Source organism: Megascapheus bottae, chromosome 17, assembly GCF_031878675.1.
Source record: "Megascapheus bottae isolate mThoBot1 chromosome 17, mThoBot2.hap1, whole genome shotgun sequence".
In the NCBI taxonomy this organism is placed as follows: Eukaryota; Metazoa; Chordata; class Mammalia; order Rodentia; family Geomyidae; genus Megascapheus; species Megascapheus bottae.
In genome coordinates this window covers 26,382,790-26,403,068 of record NC_143525.1, presented here as the reverse complement: position 1 = coordinate 26,403,068, position 20,279 = coordinate 26,382,790, and the positions used below count along the sequence as shown (strand labels likewise).

The following is a 20,279-nucleotide window of genomic DNA, read 5'->3' as shown; positions in this document are numbered from 1 at the left end:
TCCCCGATGGAAAATTGCTTGAAATTAGCCACAGGAAAAGACCTTGTGCACCGATTGCTTCTTCATGGGGCTGGAGGGAGAAAGGAGGAGCAGCGCTGTACCCACTGGCCAATGACGTGGCCGCAGAGGTTGGCTGGGGCTAGCGCTCTCTCCATTCCCTGAGTCCTAAGTGTGACAACCAGGAGCCATGAAATGAGATGCCTGGCAGGGAAGGGAGGCCCTCATCCTGTTAGGACATCCGGAATCCCTGAAATGAATGCCTGCTATGTCCCTGGCTGGGCCTGATGCTCTCCAAAGCATCTATTTATGTATCTGCAATGGCAGAACTCATGTGTGTGTGGGGGGGAGGGAGTGGGGAGCTCCTGTCTGCACAGAACCCTTCTTTTTCCAGATGCCTTTTTGCAGCCATTTTCCATCTGTGGGCACTCACCAGTCCTATACCACACTCCACTGTTTCCTGTCATTCCGACTGACGTCCCTTTATAATGAAAGCTGAATTAGCGAGGTGTCACCACACACTAGAACCCTATCAGAAAGGTCTAACTAAACTATAGGTTTGGAAATTTTTGTTGTCAAATAGCATCCACCATGAGAACCCAGTGATACGTGTTTATGTAATTCTGTCTTTAACTTGGAAAGCTCCAGCCTTTGTAATAATGGGAGAGCAGCTGTATTTTTGTGTTTTCTATATTTGAAGGATTGCTTGAGTTTGGCTAGGATGTGAATTTGGCTGAAATAGTGTGTGTGTGTGTGTGTGTGTGTGTGTGTGTGTGTGTGTGTGTGTGTGTGTGTGTTACAGAATTAAGAATGTTCTTTGGAAGGTCCTTGTGGCCTGGTGCCTCTCTCTGGCAGGGTAGCTGTTCAGCTCATCCCAGCTAGGAGTAGAGGCCTTTTTCCAGGGCTGGGGAGCAGGGCTTTTATGTGGAGTGGGGAAGGAAGGAGAGCTGTCACTAAGAAGTGTCACTTGCTTAGTTTCTGAGAACCTCGCAGAGAGCCAGTGAGTGGTAACCAAACATGGGCTGTATAGTCCAGCTAACAAGTTACTCCTGGTTTGTTCTTTCCCTATCATAATTCATAGGCAGATGAATTTCACCTTAATATTGTGAAATATATTCCAGTTATCCCCAAATATGCTTTCTCAATAAGTTGGTTTAGCTCTGGAAGGTTGGTGATGGTGATGATGGTAATGTTGATGATGATGGTAATGTTGATGATGATGATGATGATGATGATGATGATACTGGCAATAGTTGTCTGTGCCCAGCACTCTATGTTTGTTTCACTGAATCCTCATCAATACACCTCTTCATTTAACAGAGGAGGAAGGTGAAGGCAGTTAAATGGCTAGACAAGTCCAGATGTTAGGAGCCAACCAAGGCATTCTGATCTCTGCCTGCTGGCACTGTCTTTCTGCACACGTGGATGTCTCCCATCGCGGCCTTAATCTGGGCCAACATGGGGGCTTCTCCTTCTGTTTGCCTCTTCACTTGCCTCCAAATTAATAACCATCTTGATTGTTTTCCCCTTCCTCCATTTTCCAGGCCTCTCAAATGATTGTGTCCTACGATGAGCATGACGTGAACAACACGTTCAAGTTTGGGGTCATTTATCAAAAAGCGAGGCAGGTAAGCACAGTGAACCCTCATGGCCACTCTTGCTTTCTCACTGGGACTCCCCCTCGCTGCTATCAGCAAAGGCATCTAAAGGAGGTTTCTTAAACATTCTCAGTGTTCACATTACAAGTATGAATCGGATTGGAAACAACAGAGTCATCGAGGAATGTTACTCCTTACCAAAAGACCTGAGATAGTGATGGTGTAGGAAGGATTAGCTCTCCCTGCCTGTTCCACTTCTGTTTATCTATGAGCGGGACAGAGGGAAAGCTCTCTCCTTGCTTTCCACTTTCCAGTCGTTAGTGGGATATTATGTTAGTGGTTTGAAATCAGCCACAGTGGAGGTATTTACACTATGGACACTGGGAAACATTCCCTCTTTTGGAAATTTGTTGTTACTTGAATGCCTTTGCTACCTCTTCCATCTCATATGATTCTTTGGGGTTAATTAGCCCAAATAACGTTACTTAAATTATGATTCTGTGAGACCCCAGGCTGGTGAAGCAATCTACTCGTGGTGTGTGTGTCTACTATGTAAAAATGTTTTAAAGGCCCTAAGAATGCCCTAGCTAAAGACCTCTATAACTTTCTTGAACACAGTGTTTTTCCTATATTTATTTGACCACAGACTTCCCATCTTTGCTGTTTGCTACAATGAACATTTATTAACATCCCTTGCAAAGTGGTCAGGTAAATGTACTGATGTCTCCTTGAATAGGTTGTATGAGAATCATTCAAGGGCCAGGCACAGCATATATATATATTCAGTTACCAGGCAAATAAGCAAATGAATAAAAATCCAATTCTTTTTCTTTCTTTTTTTTCGTGACTGACCATCTCTTTCTAGACTAGATGATAGCAGATTTCCTTGTGTGAAAATATTAAACCAGGGGACCGGGAGTTTGGCCTAGTGGTTAAAGTGCTTGCCTAGCATGCATGAAGACCCAGGTTCAATTCCTCGGTACCACATACGTAGAAAAAAGCCGGAAGTGGTGCTGAGGCTCAAGTGGTAGAGCTCTAGCCTTGAGAAAGTCCAAGGACAGTGCTCAGGCCCTGAGCTCCAGCCCAGGACTGGCAAAAAAAAAAAAAAAGAAAATATTAAACCACAAGAGATACATGTTTGCTTAAAAATGCTAGTTATACGGTAAGTTTAGGCTCTGAAAGACCAGTACTGATAATCTTATAATTTAAGGGATATTATTCAGGTAGCCACTCTAATTATTTTCACATATTACATTAAAAAAATTCATACAGCTTGACTACTATAACCCCATAATTAAAGTTCTTCACTTGTGAAATTTACCAAAACAGATCTTCTAAGAAGATGATTACAATCCAGTGTTCCAGCACAGTTCTAATTACTGCACATTAACAGTCCACCTCTGAGAGGCAGCCTGTGTTTTGTTTGTGTACCTGATGCTGTAGTAGTGGGTGGGTGGAGTGGCAGGGTAGGGGGAGATCTTAGGAGATAAATTTCTTTTCTTGGAAAACCTAGGCAGATTGTTGTTTTGCAAACCTACAGCCGGAGGATATTTCATAGGAACATTTGTTGCATAAAAGCCCTGTGCTGGTCTTTGGGTATAAATAAGTCTCACCTAACTCTGCAGCTTATCACGTACTGTGATAAGCACTGTGGGGGACGTGGTGATGACTAAGGGCCCCCTTTCTGAGGACATGGTCAAGCACAAAGCCAGTGTGAACCTGACAGCTATGCCACTAATTCCAGGCTGGGTGTGAGTCCTGGAAGAGAGGACATGCCCAGAACCCACGCTACATGGCCTTCTCTATTATCCAAAGGCAGGAAGCTCCTCTCTCACACTTGGCCTTCTGACCTGGAGTAGGCAGGACCTACTCACAATGTCTCTGTGGCATGCAGAAGACTACGTTTTGCTAGGAAGGACCAGATAGTCGATTTTTGGTTGTTTATTATATGTGTGTGTGTGTGTGTGTGTGTGTGTGTGTGTGTGTGTGTAATTTAAAGGGCTCCCCGACCCCAGCTGTCTCTTAAGTTTTTTGGGTTTTTTTGGCCAGTCCTGGGCTTGAGCTCAGGGCCTGAGCACTGTCCTTGGACTTTCTCAAAGCTGGAGCTCTACCACTTGAGCCACTGCACCACTTCCAGCTTTTTTCTGTGTTTGTGGTACTGAGGAATTGAACCCGGGTCTTCATGCATGCTAGGCAAGTACTCTACCACTAGGTCAAACTCCCGGCCCTGGTTGTTTATTTTTTTAGGACTTCCTGGGACTTGGGATTTCTGTCACAATTACTTTTGCTTTGCTTTTGTAATACAAAGGCAGCCATGAGTAATATGTATATGAATGGCTGTGAGTATGTTTTAATAAAACTTTATTTGTAAAAACAAACAAACAAACAGGAAGTTGGCCAGACTTCCTAGCCCATAGACCATAGTTTGCTGACCCTGCCCAATAGACTTACTGAACCTCTGACCTTCAGAGGTCACATCAGTCACCCAGAGAGCATTGTATCATAAGCTACTGGTATAATTTTTCCTTTAAAAAATTATCCTGGGGTTTGAATTCAGCTTTGGACCTTTTAGGCAAGTGTTTTATTACTGAGTCACACTTCTAGACTCATTGTAACTACTTTCATCACATCCATGCTATTAACTACTAAATATTTTCTCTTCAAAGTAGAAGCACATCTGTAATCTTAGCTACTCAAGAGGATGAGACCTGAGGATTCCAGTTCAAAGCCAACCCTGGCATAGAAGTCTTCAAGACTCTTATCTCTAATTAGCCACTGAAAAGCTAGAAGTGAAGCTGTGGCTCAACTGGTAGGGTGCCAACCTTGGGCAGAAAAGGCCCTAAGTTTAAGCCCCACTATTGGCACCAAAAGAAAAAAAAGGAAATATTTTAAACAAGTTTAAAATTACCAAACCCCTAGTATATTTATGTAGTTAGTCCAGAGTGGTCTAAAACTTTCTATATAGCCCAGGCTGGCCTTAAACTTGTGCTTCTCCTGCCTCAGCCTCCCACCTGCTGGGATTACAGGTGTCTTATCACCTCAGTCAGCCAGTGCATGTATGTATGTATGTATATATGTATTGTAGGTCCTGGGGCTTGAACTCAGGGCATGGGTAAGCAATTTTTGCTCAAGGCTAGTGCTCTACCACTTGAGCCACAGCTCCACTTCCAGTTTTCTGGCTCACCAGCTGTCCTTTCTCAGCTGGCTTCAAACTGTGGTCCTCCGATCTCAGCCTCCAGTAGCTAGGATTACAGGCTTGAGCTGCTGGAACCCAGCTTATTTATTTATTTATCTAGTCATGCATTCGTTTTTAAAGAAAATTCTCTATCAGTACTCTAGCTGGAAAACCAGTGTCACTTGAAGTAATTCCCAAAAGAAATATATTAACAACAAAGCTATCACCATCCACTAGATTGGGTTGTCCTTTGAATATTTGGAACCTGGGGTCCACTTTTTATTCTTTGTAAAGCAAGTCAAGTAGAACACCTGTTTAGAGTGAGTGAGGCCCTAGATTTCATTCCTGGTGTGACCCGGAAGAACAGCAGCAGTTAGGGAGGTGTGAAGAAGCCACCTGGTGCAGACTTCATCCTTGAAGCAATGGGGCAAACTGCACCATCTTTGTGTGCTGCTGTTCCTTGCAGTTCATGAATGTTTGCAGATCCTCTCGCAGGTAGCAGATCCTCACTGTGGAGAGAGCTTGTCTATCAGATGGGACGCATCAGTGTTTTAAGTCTGTTGTTGTTTGTGGAGCTTGCCACTGTTCTCAGCTTTGCTGTGTAACTACTCAACTTTTTAGTTTCAGGTCTTGGTAGACATGTGTATAGTTGTAAAATCATACAGGGAGACGTTGTGTGTGTATTTCGCCTGGAAGTCATGTCTCAAAAGAACACAGATCACAGGCAGGAGACGGACATGGACATAACCCATGACTACATAACCCATGTAAAGCTTATTCAGGTTTCCTTAGTGGACGTGGGCGTATTTGTGGGCGTGCTGCATGGGTGTTTCCTTCAGTGTCACCGTATCCCTGCATCCCTGAGTAGGTTTCATAGTCAGACACAGAAGGCTTCTGAGGCTATGGATAGGGTTCTCCTGAATTTTCCTCTCATAGTCAGGCCCGTAGCCCTCCTATATCTGTCATCCCTTCCCCTGACAGCCACGAATCAAAAACTATTTCTACATATTAAGGAAATGCAAGCATGAGGCATATACCTTTCAGGATTGCTTTTTCATTGCTGAGCAGATTCATCTACATTTTCAAGTGTGTCACTCGTTTTTTGTTTGTTACTGCTGAATAGTATCCCATGGTATACCCATGACACACTTTACACATTCATTCATTCATTCAAGGATATTTGGGTTGTTTCCAACTCTGAGCCATCAGGAATTCAACTACAATAAACATTTGCACACTGACATTGGTTTTATTTGAACCCGTGTTTTCATTGCTCTGGGATACATACCCAGGAGTAAAATAGCTAGTTATTTGGTAATTCTTTTCTTTTTTTAATTGTATTTTATTGTTGGGGTGATGTATAGAGGGGTAGTAAGTACATTAATTTTTTTTCTCTCTCTTGGTTGGTTATGGGACTTGAACTCTGGGCGTGGGAGCTGTCCCTGAGCTCTTCAGCTCAAGGCTACCACTGTACATCGATAGCCCTTCCCATGTTTTTCTCCCACTTAGTTGTTTGGTAATTCTATGTTTAGTTTTTATAAGAAACTTCCAAACTCCTTTCTCAAGTGATTTCCCCCACTTCTTGTCCATGTAATGTTCTCTACATTCTTTTCAGGTGTAATTTGTCACTGTTGTGTGCGTGTGCATATGTAGTGTGTGTGTGTGTGTGCGCGTGCGCTCGTATGTATGTGTGCACGCATGTGCATGTGCATGCCAAGACCGGGGCCCAAATTCAGGGTGTATGCAATGTCCTTGAGCTTTTTTGCTCCAGGCTAGCACTCTGTCACTTCAGTCACAGCTCCACTTTTGACTTTTTTGAAGTTTATTGCAGGTAAGCGTCTCATGGACTTTCCTGCCTAGGCTGGCTTCAAACTGCACTCCTTGAATCTCATTTTCCAGAGTAGCTAGGGTTACAGGCAAGAGTCACCAGTGCACAATTATCCGTCTTTGGCCATTCTTATACACGTGTGACAATATCTCATTATGGTTTCTTATCATTATGGTTTTAATTGGCATTTCTCTAATAATTAGTGGTGTTGAACATCTTTGCAGGTGAAATATCTGTTGACCATTTTCTAATTAAAATTATTTCTTACAGTTGAGTTACTTTTAAATAACTTTACTGAAATAATTCTCATGTCACACAATTCAGAATAGTCTGAGTTATATCTTCATGAGGTGGGCTTTATTGTCATCACAGTGCTTTATTAATTATCTAGTTCCAGAATATTTTGTCCTTCCCAAAAGGAACCTCATACAGTTCAGCATTAATGGAGTCTCCTGTGCAAACCCTCAGCTTCTGACATCCATTCATCCACTCCTTATCTCGATGGAAGCAAAGGCTACACAGTTTCTTTTTTAATGTCAGCCTTTTACTTAGCAGATAATTTTCATCCGTGTCATAGATTTGTCAGCACTTTATTTATGCTTAGATAATACTCTGTTGTGTGACTGTACCACCTATTTCCCCCATTCATCAGTAGCTGGAGATTTTGGTTGTTTCTACTCATGGGTAGTTACCGATAGTCGTGTATGAATTTTTGTATAGATATACGTTTTCCTTTCTCGTGGATGTATGTCTGGGAGTAGAATTGCTAGGTCATATGGGAACTCTGCATTTTGTCTTTCTAGGGTCTGCTAGACTGTTTTCCAAAGTAACTGTCCCACTTTCCATTCCCATCAGCCATGTGTGACGATTCTGATTCCTCACCATTGTCACCCACACTTTCCATTAAATTTCTTTTGTATTTTACTCCTCATAGTGGGTGTAAAGTGGAATCTCATTGTGTGTTTGCTTACTGTAGAGCTTTGAGATTGCTTTATATATTCTTGATCTTAATTCTTTGTTGGAAGCCCAATGATCAACTTTTCATTTATGTATCATGTTTTTTTTTGTATCAAGTTAAATACTTTTGCGTGGTTCAAGCAGAAAGGTCTCATTGCCAAATGCCACAGCTCACATCTGTAACCCCAAGCAACTCAGAAGTCAGAGACTGTGAGGATCTTAAGATAAATCCAACTGGGGCAAAAAAAAGGAGTGGTGATGTGCGCCTATAGTGCCAGTTGTACAGGAAGCACAAGTAGGCTGGTCTAGGCAAAAACTCAAGAAGCTATTTAGAAAAAAATTAAAGCCAAAAAGTCTGAGATATGACTCAAATATACTATATCTTATTAAAATAAGGGGGGAAAAGGTCTTACTACTCTTCCTTCTGTCTTAGGATAAATATGGGGAATGGATTGAGAAATAGGGAAGAAGAAAACAAGTGACCAGGGATTTAGAAAAACCTATTTTTTTGCTTGGCACCAAGATGGTTTATCATTTAGTAGCACTGGGATTTGAACTCAAGGCCTTGTGCTTTCTTGGCAAGCACACTACCACTTAGCCATATTTCCAACCCCAAGCAGGCCTTTTACTAACTTTCTCCAATTTCTCTTTCAGACCCAGGAGGAGGAGCTGTTTGGAAACAATGAGGAGAGCCCAGCTTTCAAGGAGTTCTTGGACCTGCTGGGAGACACCATCACCCTGCAGGACTTCAAAGGGTGAGTCTCATCCAAGGAGGCTGAACCCATTGTGAAGGTGCAGAGGAGAGGGGGAGGGGCGGGGTGGGGGAAGGAGTCGGATGTCTCTGTCCTCAAGGGAGTCTGTAAATATTAGCCACACATCAGGATCTTGGGCTGCTGGTCAGCTTCAGATCCACATGCTCCTGCAGTTCTGAAGAGAGAGCAGAGGCGCGAATGAGGCAGTATGGCGGGGCATTAGCGGGCACTGGCACTTGACCCTGAGATGTATGATGGGGTATGACTGCTGTAGAGTTGATGCCCTTGAGCTTGATCTTCCTAGTTACGTTTGGCTTAGACTGAGAGTGAAGTGAACCCCCCTGCCACACCACTCACCTGCTCCAACTCGGGGTCTGGGCCACTAGCCCTATCTTGTGTGCTCAATGCCAGTCCTCTACTACTTGAGTCATAGCTCCATTTTTAGTGTTTTAGTGGTTAATTGGAGATAAGTTTCACAGACTTTCTTGATGGGCTGGCTTTGAACTGAGATTCTCAGATCTCAGCCTCCTAAGTAGCTAGGATTACAGATGTGAGCTACTAGTGCCTGGCAGATTTTCTTTTTGCCAGTCTTGTGGCTTGTACTCAGGTCCTGAGCACTGCCCCTAGGCTTTCTCAAGGCTAGTGATCTGCCACTTGAGCCACAGCACCACTTCTGGCTTTTTCTACATATATGGTATGGAGGAATTGAACCCAGGTCTTTGTGCATGCTAGGCAAGCACTCTACCACTAGGCCAAACTCCCAGACTTTCTTTGTCTTTTCTATGTTCCCTCCTTCTTTCTCTCCTTCCTCCCCTCCCTTCTTCCCTCCCTCCTTCCCTTCCTCCCTTCCTTTCTTCCATGCCAGTGCTGGGGCTTGAACTCAGGGCCTGGGCACTGTCCCTTAGCTGGTGCTGTTCCACTTGAGCCACAGTTTCACTTCTTATTTTATTTTCTCAGAAGAACATGCTGCTCCTTTTTCTTCTCCTTTCTGAAGCCTGTGGTCCCAGATTGGCAGCTATGTTTCTATGAGGGCAGAAACTCAGCGCCTGGAAGGCTACAGCTCCTTCTTGCTTCTCTTCCCTGCCTGTGAGGAGTTCACTGGAGAAGGCAGCTTCCTGGGTGCCCTTGGGCCTTCATATCAGGGACTAGCTGGATAGGAGTTGAACATCTGGATAGTCTTGTCAGCTCACCATCATCTGTGGTTTCCCCTGGCCCTGGGCTAGTGATGATTTGGATGTGGCATTTCTGAGAGCAAAGACTTGTGCCCAGCCTTGGGGGGTCACCTGATAACTTCGCTGGGCATTGTGTCAAGCCAAGTCTTGCAACCTTTATCTTGATATTGCAGGTCTCTGGTTAGGGCCAGCGCTCGTGTGATCTGAAGAACCCTTCTTCCTGCCTTCCTGCCTTCTGCAGTCCTCTGTCCCCAGCACTGTGCTCCATCATCGTACTCATTGCCCGCCACACGTGCTTAGGGCAGATGGCACCCTGTTGCCACTTGATCTCATATTCTCCTCTCCTGTGTGGTTTTACTGGCAGTTTCCGAGGAGGCCTGGATGTGACCCACGGACAGACAGGGGCGGAGTCAGTGTACACGACCTTCCGGGACCGAGAGATTATGTTTCATGTGTCCACAAAGCTGCCATTCACTGAGGGAGATGCCCAGCAGGTATGCCTGGGAGGCGCTGGGATCTGACCAATGGGAAATGGCAGCCAGCCTGGGGTGAGTGGCTGAAAGTCTCCCTGGAGGCCGGTCGTGTCATAGATGTCAGTGGCAGAGTGCTTGGTCTATGTGCAGAAGGCCCTGGGTTTCAACCCTGGCATCAGGAGAAACAAAGACCTCCTTGAAGTTTCCCAGATAATGAGGGGCCAGGATCAGAGAGTACAGGTGTGGTAAGGGGTGCATATGGAGTTGTCACAGGACTGTTGTGGGTCCATACATTCCTGCTTCCTACATACCAGCTGTTCCCTGGCCAGGACACAAGGCTTCTGGCCTCCTTCTTGTCTTTGGAACACAAGGCTGTGAGTATATGAAGACCCCTTCCCTGTGACAGGCCTGCTTATCTAGTTTCCCAGCTTCATAGCCACCGGAGCGTGGGGACTGAACCTGCCCCTCACCTGGAGACTCCGGATGAGCCCAGCTTTCCCGGCATTCCCCTTGCCCCCCTCCAGCCGTGCTGTTCTGGGCACTAGTGGCTCACTAATGGCCCGTAATCCTAGCTACTGAGGAGGCTGAGAGCTGAGGGCTGAGATTTGAAAGGAGCCCAGGCAGACAAATACAAAAGAGTCTTACCTTCAACTAACTAGCAAAAAGAAATGGAGCTGTGGCTCAAGTGATACAGTGAGCCAGCCTTGAGTGAGAAAGCTAAGTGAGAGCAGCATGAGGCCAGGAGTTCACACACACACACACACACACACACACCCGCAACCCCCCCCCCCCCCCGCTATTGTGACAGCCACACATCCCCAGAGAGTTCTCTGACTCTCCTGAAAGCAGCCGCCAGCCCTGGCAGCAAATCTGGCCACGCAGGTCACCCCACCCCACTCTTTACCCCTTTGCTAGCCCTGGGAAAACAAGAGGGGCAGATGGGACTTTGTCCAAACTCCATTTGTTTCTGAACAGAGAGCTGGAGAGAGAGCAGAGATGTAAAATGGTAAGCATAATGCCTAGCTCCTTAGGAAAAAGGAAATTGGCAAATGAAATTACCATTTGGCATTCAAATAATTATGGAATGTTCCAGAAAACAAGTGGACCCAGGATTTCTTTTATAAAGCCAGATTGAGTTTTCTCCCACCGTCTCACCTTTGGTCTCCATTTCCTCACAGCCCCTCTCACCTGCTGCCCAGGCTGGAGCTATAGAGTTCCAGTGTGGGTTACTTGGGCTGTGTACCTTGGCACAGAGCTCTTGACGGGGGTGGAATTAGAGGCTAGTTTTCTCTTCCTAAGACACAGCAGGGAAAGCACCAGGCCTGGTGCTCAGTATAACAGGTGGTCAGTAAATGTGAAAAGGATTGAGCACAGGGCCTGTGTGCAGTAGGTGCTTCATAAAAGTCCCTCCCCCACCCCGAGTCCATCCATATTTTTATCAAGACCCCCACCCTACCTCCTCTTCTTCTGGGAAGCCCCCTCAGGTTGCTGTCAGGCCCTCTGACTTCACACTCAGTGCTGCCACACGCTTTGTGTGCAGCTGCTGACTTGGCACAGGTGGGCGGCTTCACTAGTTTCTCGGGTGGCTTCTCCTGTGTTTGAGTTTCTTCCGGATCAGTTACAGGCCCTCCCAGGGCAAGACTCGGCCTCACCTTGGCAAGATTCTCCTGGGGTTTTGAGTCAGAGCTCTGCAAGCTCTTGAGCTCAGTAACATGCTCACGGTTACTTCACAGCCTAAGTGTCTTCCTCGGCTTCTTTTCCTTTCTCTTGATGTCCTCTGAGGACTGAAAGAAGCTGTTCCCTGGAGATGTAGGTCTCCAGGTTCAGGGTTTATGTAATAATACAACGAAGACGTTCCCATACGGCCCTTATCTGCCCTCGGGTTGTGTGTAAGTGGCCTTGTAACACAGAGGCACTTTGTTTAGCTCCAGAGGAAGAGGCACATCGGAAATGACATTGTGGCCATCATCTTCCAAGAAGAAAACACACCATTTGTCCCCGATATGATTGCTTCCAACTTCCTACACGCCTACATTGTTGTGCAGGCCGAGAGCCCGGGCACAGAGAGCCCGTCTTACAAGGTAAGGATAGAGCCCATTGGAGCAAGTTGTGAGGGGCCACCTCCCAGAACACCCGTGGTTGGCCATATTGGTGTTGCCGAGGTTACCAGATTTCCTGGACCTGGAGTCGGGCTCTTTGTGAAAGGCACCTTCCAAGGTCGCTTCATCCACCTCACTGCCTCTGGCTCCAGGGCATCAAGCCCTAGGGTCTAGATACTGCAAGGTCTGGATTTGGAAGCTGATGATGTGCATGTGCTAGATGAAGGTGGAGCAGGAGGGGAGAAAGAGGAGAGGTGGAGGATGAGCAGGAGAGGTTACAAAGTGGTGGAGGAGAGGGAGGAAGAGAGAATCTCCATCCTGCGGGGGACAGGAGACACTGAGGCCTGGAAATGCAGACCACGTTCTGACTGGCTCCAGGTGCTTACCACACCACGGATTTTACAATGTGCAATTAGGTTACTCTGCCAGCAGTACAAGCCCAGAAGCATTAAATGCAAAATTCACATCAGCTTGAGTATGTGTGCACGCATGCACACACGCACATATATGTAGGGTTTAAACTCAGGGCCTAGGCACTGTCCTGCGAGTTTTTCCACCACCAGGAAGTCACACCTCCATTCTTCCTGGCTTTTTTCAAGTTACTGGGTAATAAGTGTCTTGTAGACTTTCCTGTCTCTGCTGGTTTTTTTTTTTTAAGTCTTATTGCTGGGGTGATGTACAGAGGGTTTATAGTTACATTCATCAGGTAGTGAGTATATTACTTCTTGAACATTGTTACCCCTTCCCATTTTTTTTTCCGGTCTTGGGGCTTGAACTCAAGGCCTGAGCACTGTCGTTGGATACATTTTGCTCAAGGCTAGCGTCACTCACGCCACTTGTGCCACAGCACCACTTCCACCTTTTTCTGAGTGTGTGGTACCAAGGAATCAAACCCAGGGCTTTGTGCATGCTAGGCAAGCACTCTACCACCAGGGCACCCCTCCCCCCCACACACACTTCCCGTGTTTTTCTCCTACTTTCCCTCCCTCCTCAGCTGGCTTTGAACTTCAATCCTTGGATCTTAGCCTCCTGAGTGTCTAGGATTAGGAGTCGCTGGAGCCCATCGTCACATCAGCTTTTAAAATACAACTTGAGACTAAAAACTAAAAAGCAACAGAACACATGAAACAAGCCCAGATCGCATCTTTCCAGAGAGGTCAGCTACTCCATCCCACACCCAGGTTTTGCCTTCTTCTGGTCTTGAGCACTTTCAGGGATCACCTGTCTTGGCTGAATTAACCAGTTGTCCCCTGATTCAGTGCCTCCTGCTTGCCAGGCTTCCCTCTGGGGAGGGGACTGAGGAAGCGACTCCCAGTATCTGTCTGCAGGGCCTTGTTCACCTAGGATGAACAAGGCACAGGGGAGCCAGTGCACATAGTTCAGTCACTGGTTAGCTCAAAGAGCCAACTGGTTCTGTTTGTTTTTTTTTTTTATCCCCCTCTTTTAACATAAACAAACAAACAAACAAACATTTTTTAAGACAGTCTCTCCGTAACTCAGGAAAGACTTGAAGTCAAGATCCGTCGGCCTCACCTTCCCAAGTGCTTGGATTATAGATATGTGTTACCATGCCCAGCCAACTGGTTATTTTAACCACCCACAGAAGTAGAAGAGCAAAAGAGAAACTTCCCTGAACTAAAACTAGGTGACAAGATGGTTCTCAGATCCAGACCCTGCTTCACAGCCTGTGGCTCATATCTTGACCCTGCTTCTGGGTGCTGTGTGATCTTACACCTGCTCATCAGCCTTTAGGCCTTCATGTGTGTCTGTCTGTGTGAAATGAGGAAGTTGGACTGCAAGATCTTTGGGTTCTGTCCAGCTCTAGAACCCTGCGCCAGGGAAAGAATGGAGAAGTTGAGGCAGAGACAGGGTAGGCATGGTGGCTGCTGACGTGTTTTGAGGGAACTCTGTATTTCAGGTTCTTTTTTCTAGACACAGCTCTGCCAGGAAAGCTAAAAAATAAAAATAAATAAATAAAAACCAAAGCCACACGCCACAGCAGATTATGACTTTTATCCCTTTCTGGGGTTAGGTGCCAGGCCCTGTGTTTAGAAAGGCGCGCGCGCATGCATGCGTGTGTGTGTGTGTGTGTGTGTGTGTGTGTGTGTGTGTGTGTGTGTGTGTGTGTGTGTTCCCTTTGTTAACAATACTGGGGCTTGAACTTGAGAGCCTGGCTGCTGGCCCTTACATTTTTTGCTCAAAGCTGGTGCTCTACCATTTGAATCACCATTCTACTTCTGTTTTTTGGGTAGTTCATTGGAAAAGAGTTTCACAGGCTCTCCTGTCAGGGTTAACTTCGAACCACAATCCTCAGAACTCTGCCTCCTGAGTACTAGGATAATAAGCTTGAGCTGCTGGGACCCAGCTAGAAGGCTTCTTCTAGAATGAGCCTGGTGGCGTAGGGAAAAGGCTGAATCTGATTACTTGGGTCACTTAGTGCTGAGGCCACAGAACCAGGGAGCTAGAGGCCCTGCCCAGGAGGTAAACTGACCCTATAAACTCAGGTATGTGAGAAATATGATGCGGAGTTGTTTCCTAGGTAAAATTTAGTTTGTTCTCTCTAGATTGGTCTGACACTGAGCTCAGCCACCATTAGAACGCCTCTTGTCCCCACTCCTAAGGCCCCCCTGAGGTGTCAGCCATCTCTGATGGAGCGGATAGGGAACGCCTCCCTCTCACCAACACAGCCGTCCCCTGGCCTTGCAGGCAGCAGGCTCACCTGGGCTTGGGGACCAAGGCAGGCTTCCAGTGCTCAGATTGTCCCTCCCTGCAGCACCTGTGTGGCCCCATGCTTCTCAGAGCTCCCGCTGGCACTGTCACCCGCTCTGTGCTCGCTGGATTTAGAAGCAGGAAGGTGGGGCTGTGCTCAGGAAACTTCTGCTTTCAGAAGCCAACCCAAACCCATGTCTGAAGAGAAGGAAAACAGTAAAAGCCTGGCTGCCTCGTTAGGATGGGGTCAGAAGGACCCTGATCTGTGATCCTACGGGAGACTTGGTGTATCTGAAGCCTATTCACTCTGTTAGCCAAGACCATAGCAGAAGAAAGGGGATGGGGGGAGGCACAGCTGGGTTTGCCTGGTCTTGTGTCCCAGGTGCCCCAGATGCCAGCGGTGGGCACCCTCTCAATAGCCTTCTCCTTTCCTCTTCCCACCCCAAATTCTGGCTGTGTGTGTGTGTGTGTGTGTGTGTGTGTGTGTGTGTCTGTGTGTCTGTGTGTGTCTGTGTGTGTCTGTGTGTCTGTGTGTATGTGAGAGAGAGGGAGGGGGGAGAGATTTTGACTTGGGCTGCCCGTGGCAGGGATTGGGATGAGTAGGGAGCTACATTGAGCAGCTGCAGCTCAGCCAGCCATCCCAGCAATGAGCGCACCATCTCCTGACCTGACCATGGCAATTTGGGCCATATAGACAGCTCTGAGCATGGGGAGAGAAAGCCTGCATTGACCAGCTCTCCTGCTTCCTTCTCTCTGCCCTTGGCAGAGCTTTGCCTTGGCTGGGGCCCAGGCTGCCTGCTCTCCCGGTCTGGCAGGCTCTCGCGTCTGCCCTACTTCACAGGCCAGGGAGACTGGCAGCATGCCAGGGCACCCGCGTCAGCCGCTGCCCAGGGAAGGGACAGGGCGGCCTCCTGGGAGCTTTGCAGCTTAGTGGACTGCACAGGTGAAACGAGGGCATCTCCATGCAGACAGGAGGTGAGGATTGGGACCTGCCCCGAGCCTGGGTGACCCCAGGTAGAGTGCCTGGATGTCCTTAGTTATAGTTCAGGTCTCTCAGACTGCCCGCCCACCCTCAATTCCACACCAGGGCCCTGGAGCTGGGTTAGCTCAAGTCTTACCTGGACTGGCCAAGCCCATGTATGAGCCTAGAGGTTGGATAACTAGCAGCCCCAAAGCTCCCAGCAAATACAGCCGGCATTCCCCTTCAGATGCCTGAAGTGAGGCTGGTGTATGGCCAGCTTATAAGAAACCCAGAGCTGGGTCGGAGAGGTCTGGTTTCTTGTTCCCCATGCATTCCATGTCTCCAGGTGTGTTTAGTCACCTGTAAAGCAGGGGCATCATTTCTCCTTGTGCCAGCTCTGGGATGAATATCCACATGGTAATGAGACAGGAGCAGCACTGTGTCATGACCAGGGCCCCGCTGCGCCTCCACCCTGTCTGGTGAGGAAGGAGAGGACATGATGGCTCCACACCATGCAGCCCCACTGGTGGGACAGTAGTAGCGGGGCACCTGTGCTGGCAGGTGTCAGTGGGGACATTGATCTGTGTTCTGGGGCTTGGCGGGAGGAGAAAGTGAATTGACTGATTGCGATGAGTGTGGCTCTGGAGAAGCTCTCATTGCCCACATGTGACTTTTGCTTCCAGGTCTCTGTCACGGCTCGGGAAGATGTACCCGCCTTTGGCCCCCCTCTACCAAGCCCCCCTGTTTTCCAGAAGGTAAGGAACTCTTCTCTCTTCTCATTGCATACCAAAGTGAGGTACAGTGGGGCAGTATTTGGGCCAAAAACATCAGAGAGACCCTCTTTCTTTTTTTTTTTTTTTAAACCAGCCTCAGTGGGCCGGGAGTTTGGCCTAGTGGTTAAAGTGCTTGCCTAGCATGCATGAGGACCCGGGTTCAACTCCTTGGCACCACATACATAGAAAAAAGTCGGAAGTGGTGCTAAGGCTCAAGTGGTAGAGCTCTAGCCTTGAGAAAGTCCAAGGACAGTGCTCAGGCCCTGAGCTCAAGCCCAGGACTGGCAAAAAACAAAACAACAAAAAAAAAAAACCCAGCCTCAGCATGGGGGTGGGGGAGAGGCACAGGAGTAGATGGGGCTTGCCTTGGTTAGAAACCATCAGAGGTCAGAAGGGACCTCTCAGGCACAGTCCTCAGACCCCTGGTACTGCCTGCCTGTTACCGTCTGTGGCTGAAACCTTTTCAGCAGTGGCTGTGAGGATGGGGCCCGTTAGGAGCCATCTTGTCTGTTCCAGGGCCCAGAGTTCCGGGAGTTTCTACTCACCAAACTCACCAACGCCGAGAATGCCTGCTGCAAGTCAGACAAGTTTGCTAAGCTGGAGGTGAGAGCGTAGGTCTGAAGTCTTTCTCTCAGCTTGTGCTTCATCTGCTTCCCTGAATGAGTGAGAGTGTGTGTGTGTGTGTGTGTGTGTGTGTGTGTGTGTGTGTATGCAGGAGGGTGGGCAGGCTGTTACATTTTGGCTCCCTGTTAAGTTGGGGAGCAACTTTTCCTACCAACTCCTCCCTACCTCTCTGCCCTGCATCAGTTGTAAGAACTCTAGTCTCCAAGTCTAGTGAATCTATTATGGATTGATCACCTACTCCGTTACCTGGAAACACAGGGGTGAATGAGACATTGTTTCTGCCCTGTTCTGGTGCCTGGAGCCATTATGATCTGGTATGCCAGCTCTGGGTCATGATGGAGCCAGCATTGCTAAGAGGATAGAGCCTGCTTCTTTTGGAGGTGGGGTGAGTGGACACTGGAGGTGTGTCCAATGTAGGCTTCTTGGAGGAGGTGAACTACTGCATCTTCATGTCTGATAGAAAAAATAGTAGGTGGGTTACTGCAGGCACACAGAATAGCATAAGAAGTGGCCAGGCAGAACTGCAAAGTGTGACTGGGTGAGGGACCTCGTACAGTCTGCTGTGCTGACAGCTTGATTGTAGATGAGAAGCACTGTGGCCTGAGTACCAGTGGCTCATGTCTGTAGTCTTAGCTACTCAGGAGGCTGAGATCTGAGGACCATGGTTTGAAACCAGCCTGGGGCAGGAGTGCTGGTAGGACTCTTTTCTCTCACCTGCACAAAGCTGAAATGGAGGTGTGGCTCAAGTGGAGGAATGCCAGGCTTGAGCAAAAAAGCTAATAGACAGTGGTCTGATCCTGAGTGCAAACCCCAGGACCAGCACAAACAAAAGCAAAACAAAAGAAATGTTGCAAGCTAGAGGTGAAAGGCCCTGTGGAGTTGGTAGGCAGGGAGTGACATGTTTGACTTTCTTGGTGGGGGAATCACTGGCCAGTGATGAGGGGAGAAGGGATAGGAAGGACAACATAGGTGACCAGGAGGGATCTCGAAGGTGGACACCTCACAGGAGTGAATGACTTAGGGCAGGGCTGGGAAGACCTGACAGTCTCCTGCAAATAGATATGGGGGGGGAGGGTAAGAACTGGAGGGCAGCTCCTTGGCCCGGGCTGGAGCTCTGGGGCCAGCTGGTTGAACCTGCTAAAGCCCGGTTGCTGGAAGGGCTCCTCCTGTCTGTGTGAATGGCGCCCCCTGGAGGCTGTGTGCGCACATGCATGATGGGTGGTTGGATGAGAGCCTCTGCCAGATGTGGAACCCGGTGATGATCTGGGCAAGGCATCACTAGAGCAGAGCCATGGGAGAGGAGGGAGGGCCCAGGGGAGAGGGGCAGAAGAGCATCCATGAGAAGGGCAGTACTGGTACGTGTGAAGCCCAGCCTGGCTGTAAGTCTACACTATAGCAGAGTAGTAGGTAGCCCCAGCTCAGGGGGCTCTGTGTCAGCGCCAGCTCTCTCCATCTGTGCCCCCTTCCCTCTCTAGGACCGGACCAGAGCTGCCCTCCTGGACAACCTCCATGATGAGCTCCATGCACACACACAGGCCATGCTGGGACTGGGCCCCGAGGAGGACAAGTTTGAGAATGGGGGCCACGGGGGATTCCTGGAGTCTTTTAAGGTATGGACACCCGGGAAGGTGGAGGTTTTGTATGGCAGATGAAAAGCATGGAGAAAGGAAGTCATCTACTCCCTGAGGCTCCAACTCCAGGGCCCAAGGGCCAGGTAGATGTGGAGATAGGACCAGGACTGTTGAAAGTCAGGGGAAGGGGAGGTCTCTGAGTTTACAGAATGACAGAGATGTCAGGAATGAGAAAGATCAAAGTAGCCAACTCTGTGTCCAGCCTCTCTCATATCTTTCCATGGCCTGGGGCCTTGCCTTCTGGCCCAAAAGTCTGATTAACAGGGTCCGGTAGAATTGGTAGTGGAGAGGAACTAGTGGGAATCAAGTCCAATATTTTGTTCTCATGGGGTAGGGTGTTTGCCTAGCAAGCAGGAGGCTCTGAGTTCAAACCTTAGTATTGCCAAATGAAAGAAAACCAACAAAACCAAGCAAGAAGTTGTATGGCCTTTACCTGTCTCCTTTTGTGGCCTTTTATGAGCTCAGAACAGGATGACAGGAGCAAGGACACAGCCTGAAGGGGATCCAGTAGCTGCTGTGGGGGTGCTGTGATGATTGCTTCTGCTGGGCCCAGTGGGATGGAGTCCTAGACAGATCCCTCTGGACACTAAAAGGGAAAGAATTCTTTTAATTAGAATGAGCTGCCATAGGAAGTAGTGAGATCCTGGACCCTTGAAATGTTCAAGTGGGCCTGGATAGCCATGGAACTGATGTGGGGCAGACAAGGGTAGGATGTCATCTGCTGAGCACATGTCATCCACACAGACTTGTGTCCGGCATGTGTGTCTGCCTGGCAGTAATTAATCCTTTGTGGTGGGCTGGATGGTAATTTCTTGTGAGACAGGCTGGCTGATGGAGGCCACAGGACCACTCAAGTCCTCAGGCCTTGGAGGTCGTGTCTTGAAAGAACCCAGGCCCTCTGGTTGTTCACCCAAGGTTCTGCTGGATTGAAGGTAGTATGTGTAGAATTCGGGTTAGATATGCCTGCTTTTGAATCCTAGCTCTCTGTGGTGACAGGGAAGGTCTTGAAAGTCTCTAAGCTGCAGTGTTCTTGTTACATAGAGTTGTTAATAACTCAAGGATGAGAAAGTGGATCTCTATTACCAGGAGTTGTGTGTGTGTGTACGCGTGCACGTGTGTGCGTGTGTGTTCATGCCAGTACTGGGTTTTGAACTCAAGGCATCACACTCTCACTTAGCCCTTTTCACTCAAGTCTGGTGCTCTACTTCTTGAGCCACATATCCACTTCTGTTGGGTGGGGGGGTTGGTTAACTAGAGGTAAGAGTCTCTCAGATTTGTCACCTACAGATAAGAGCCTCTTAAATTTGTATGTCTACACTGGCTTCCAACTGTGATCCTCAGCAAAGTTAAGACTGCTGTCGTGAGGCACCAACACACCAAGTCATTTTCAAACAGCACACATTGTAGTGTACATTGCATTTAACACAGTAACAGGCTTCCACCGGCGGTACTGTACCCCCTCTTAAACCTCTGACTGCCCTTAGTGCCCCAATACAGAAAACTATTATGGATATAATAATTTTGATACAA

At 47.9% G+C, this 20,279-nt stretch overlaps 1 protein-coding gene across 1 annotated transcript in view; it reads left to right on the top strand.

The window, feature by feature from the left end:
- Positions 1–20,279, top strand: part of Rap1gap2 (RAP1 GTPase activating protein 2) — a 129,482-nt gene that overhangs the window by 92,538 nt on the left and 16,665 nt on the right. Inside the window, exons 10-16 of the mRNA XM_090350397.1 lie at positions 1,542–1,625; positions 8,210–8,310; positions 9,844–9,973; positions 11,878–12,033; positions 16,405–16,476; positions 17,011–17,097; positions 18,594–18,728. Of these exons, the coding sequence (XP_090206523.1) occupies positions 1,542–1,625; positions 8,210–8,310; positions 9,844–9,973; positions 11,878–12,033; positions 16,405–16,476; positions 17,011–17,097; positions 18,594–18,728 (765 nt within the window). The remainder of the gene's footprint in view (positions 1–1,541; positions 1,626–8,209; positions 8,311–9,843; positions 9,974–11,877; positions 12,034–16,404; positions 16,477–17,010; positions 17,098–18,593; positions 18,729–20,279) is intronic.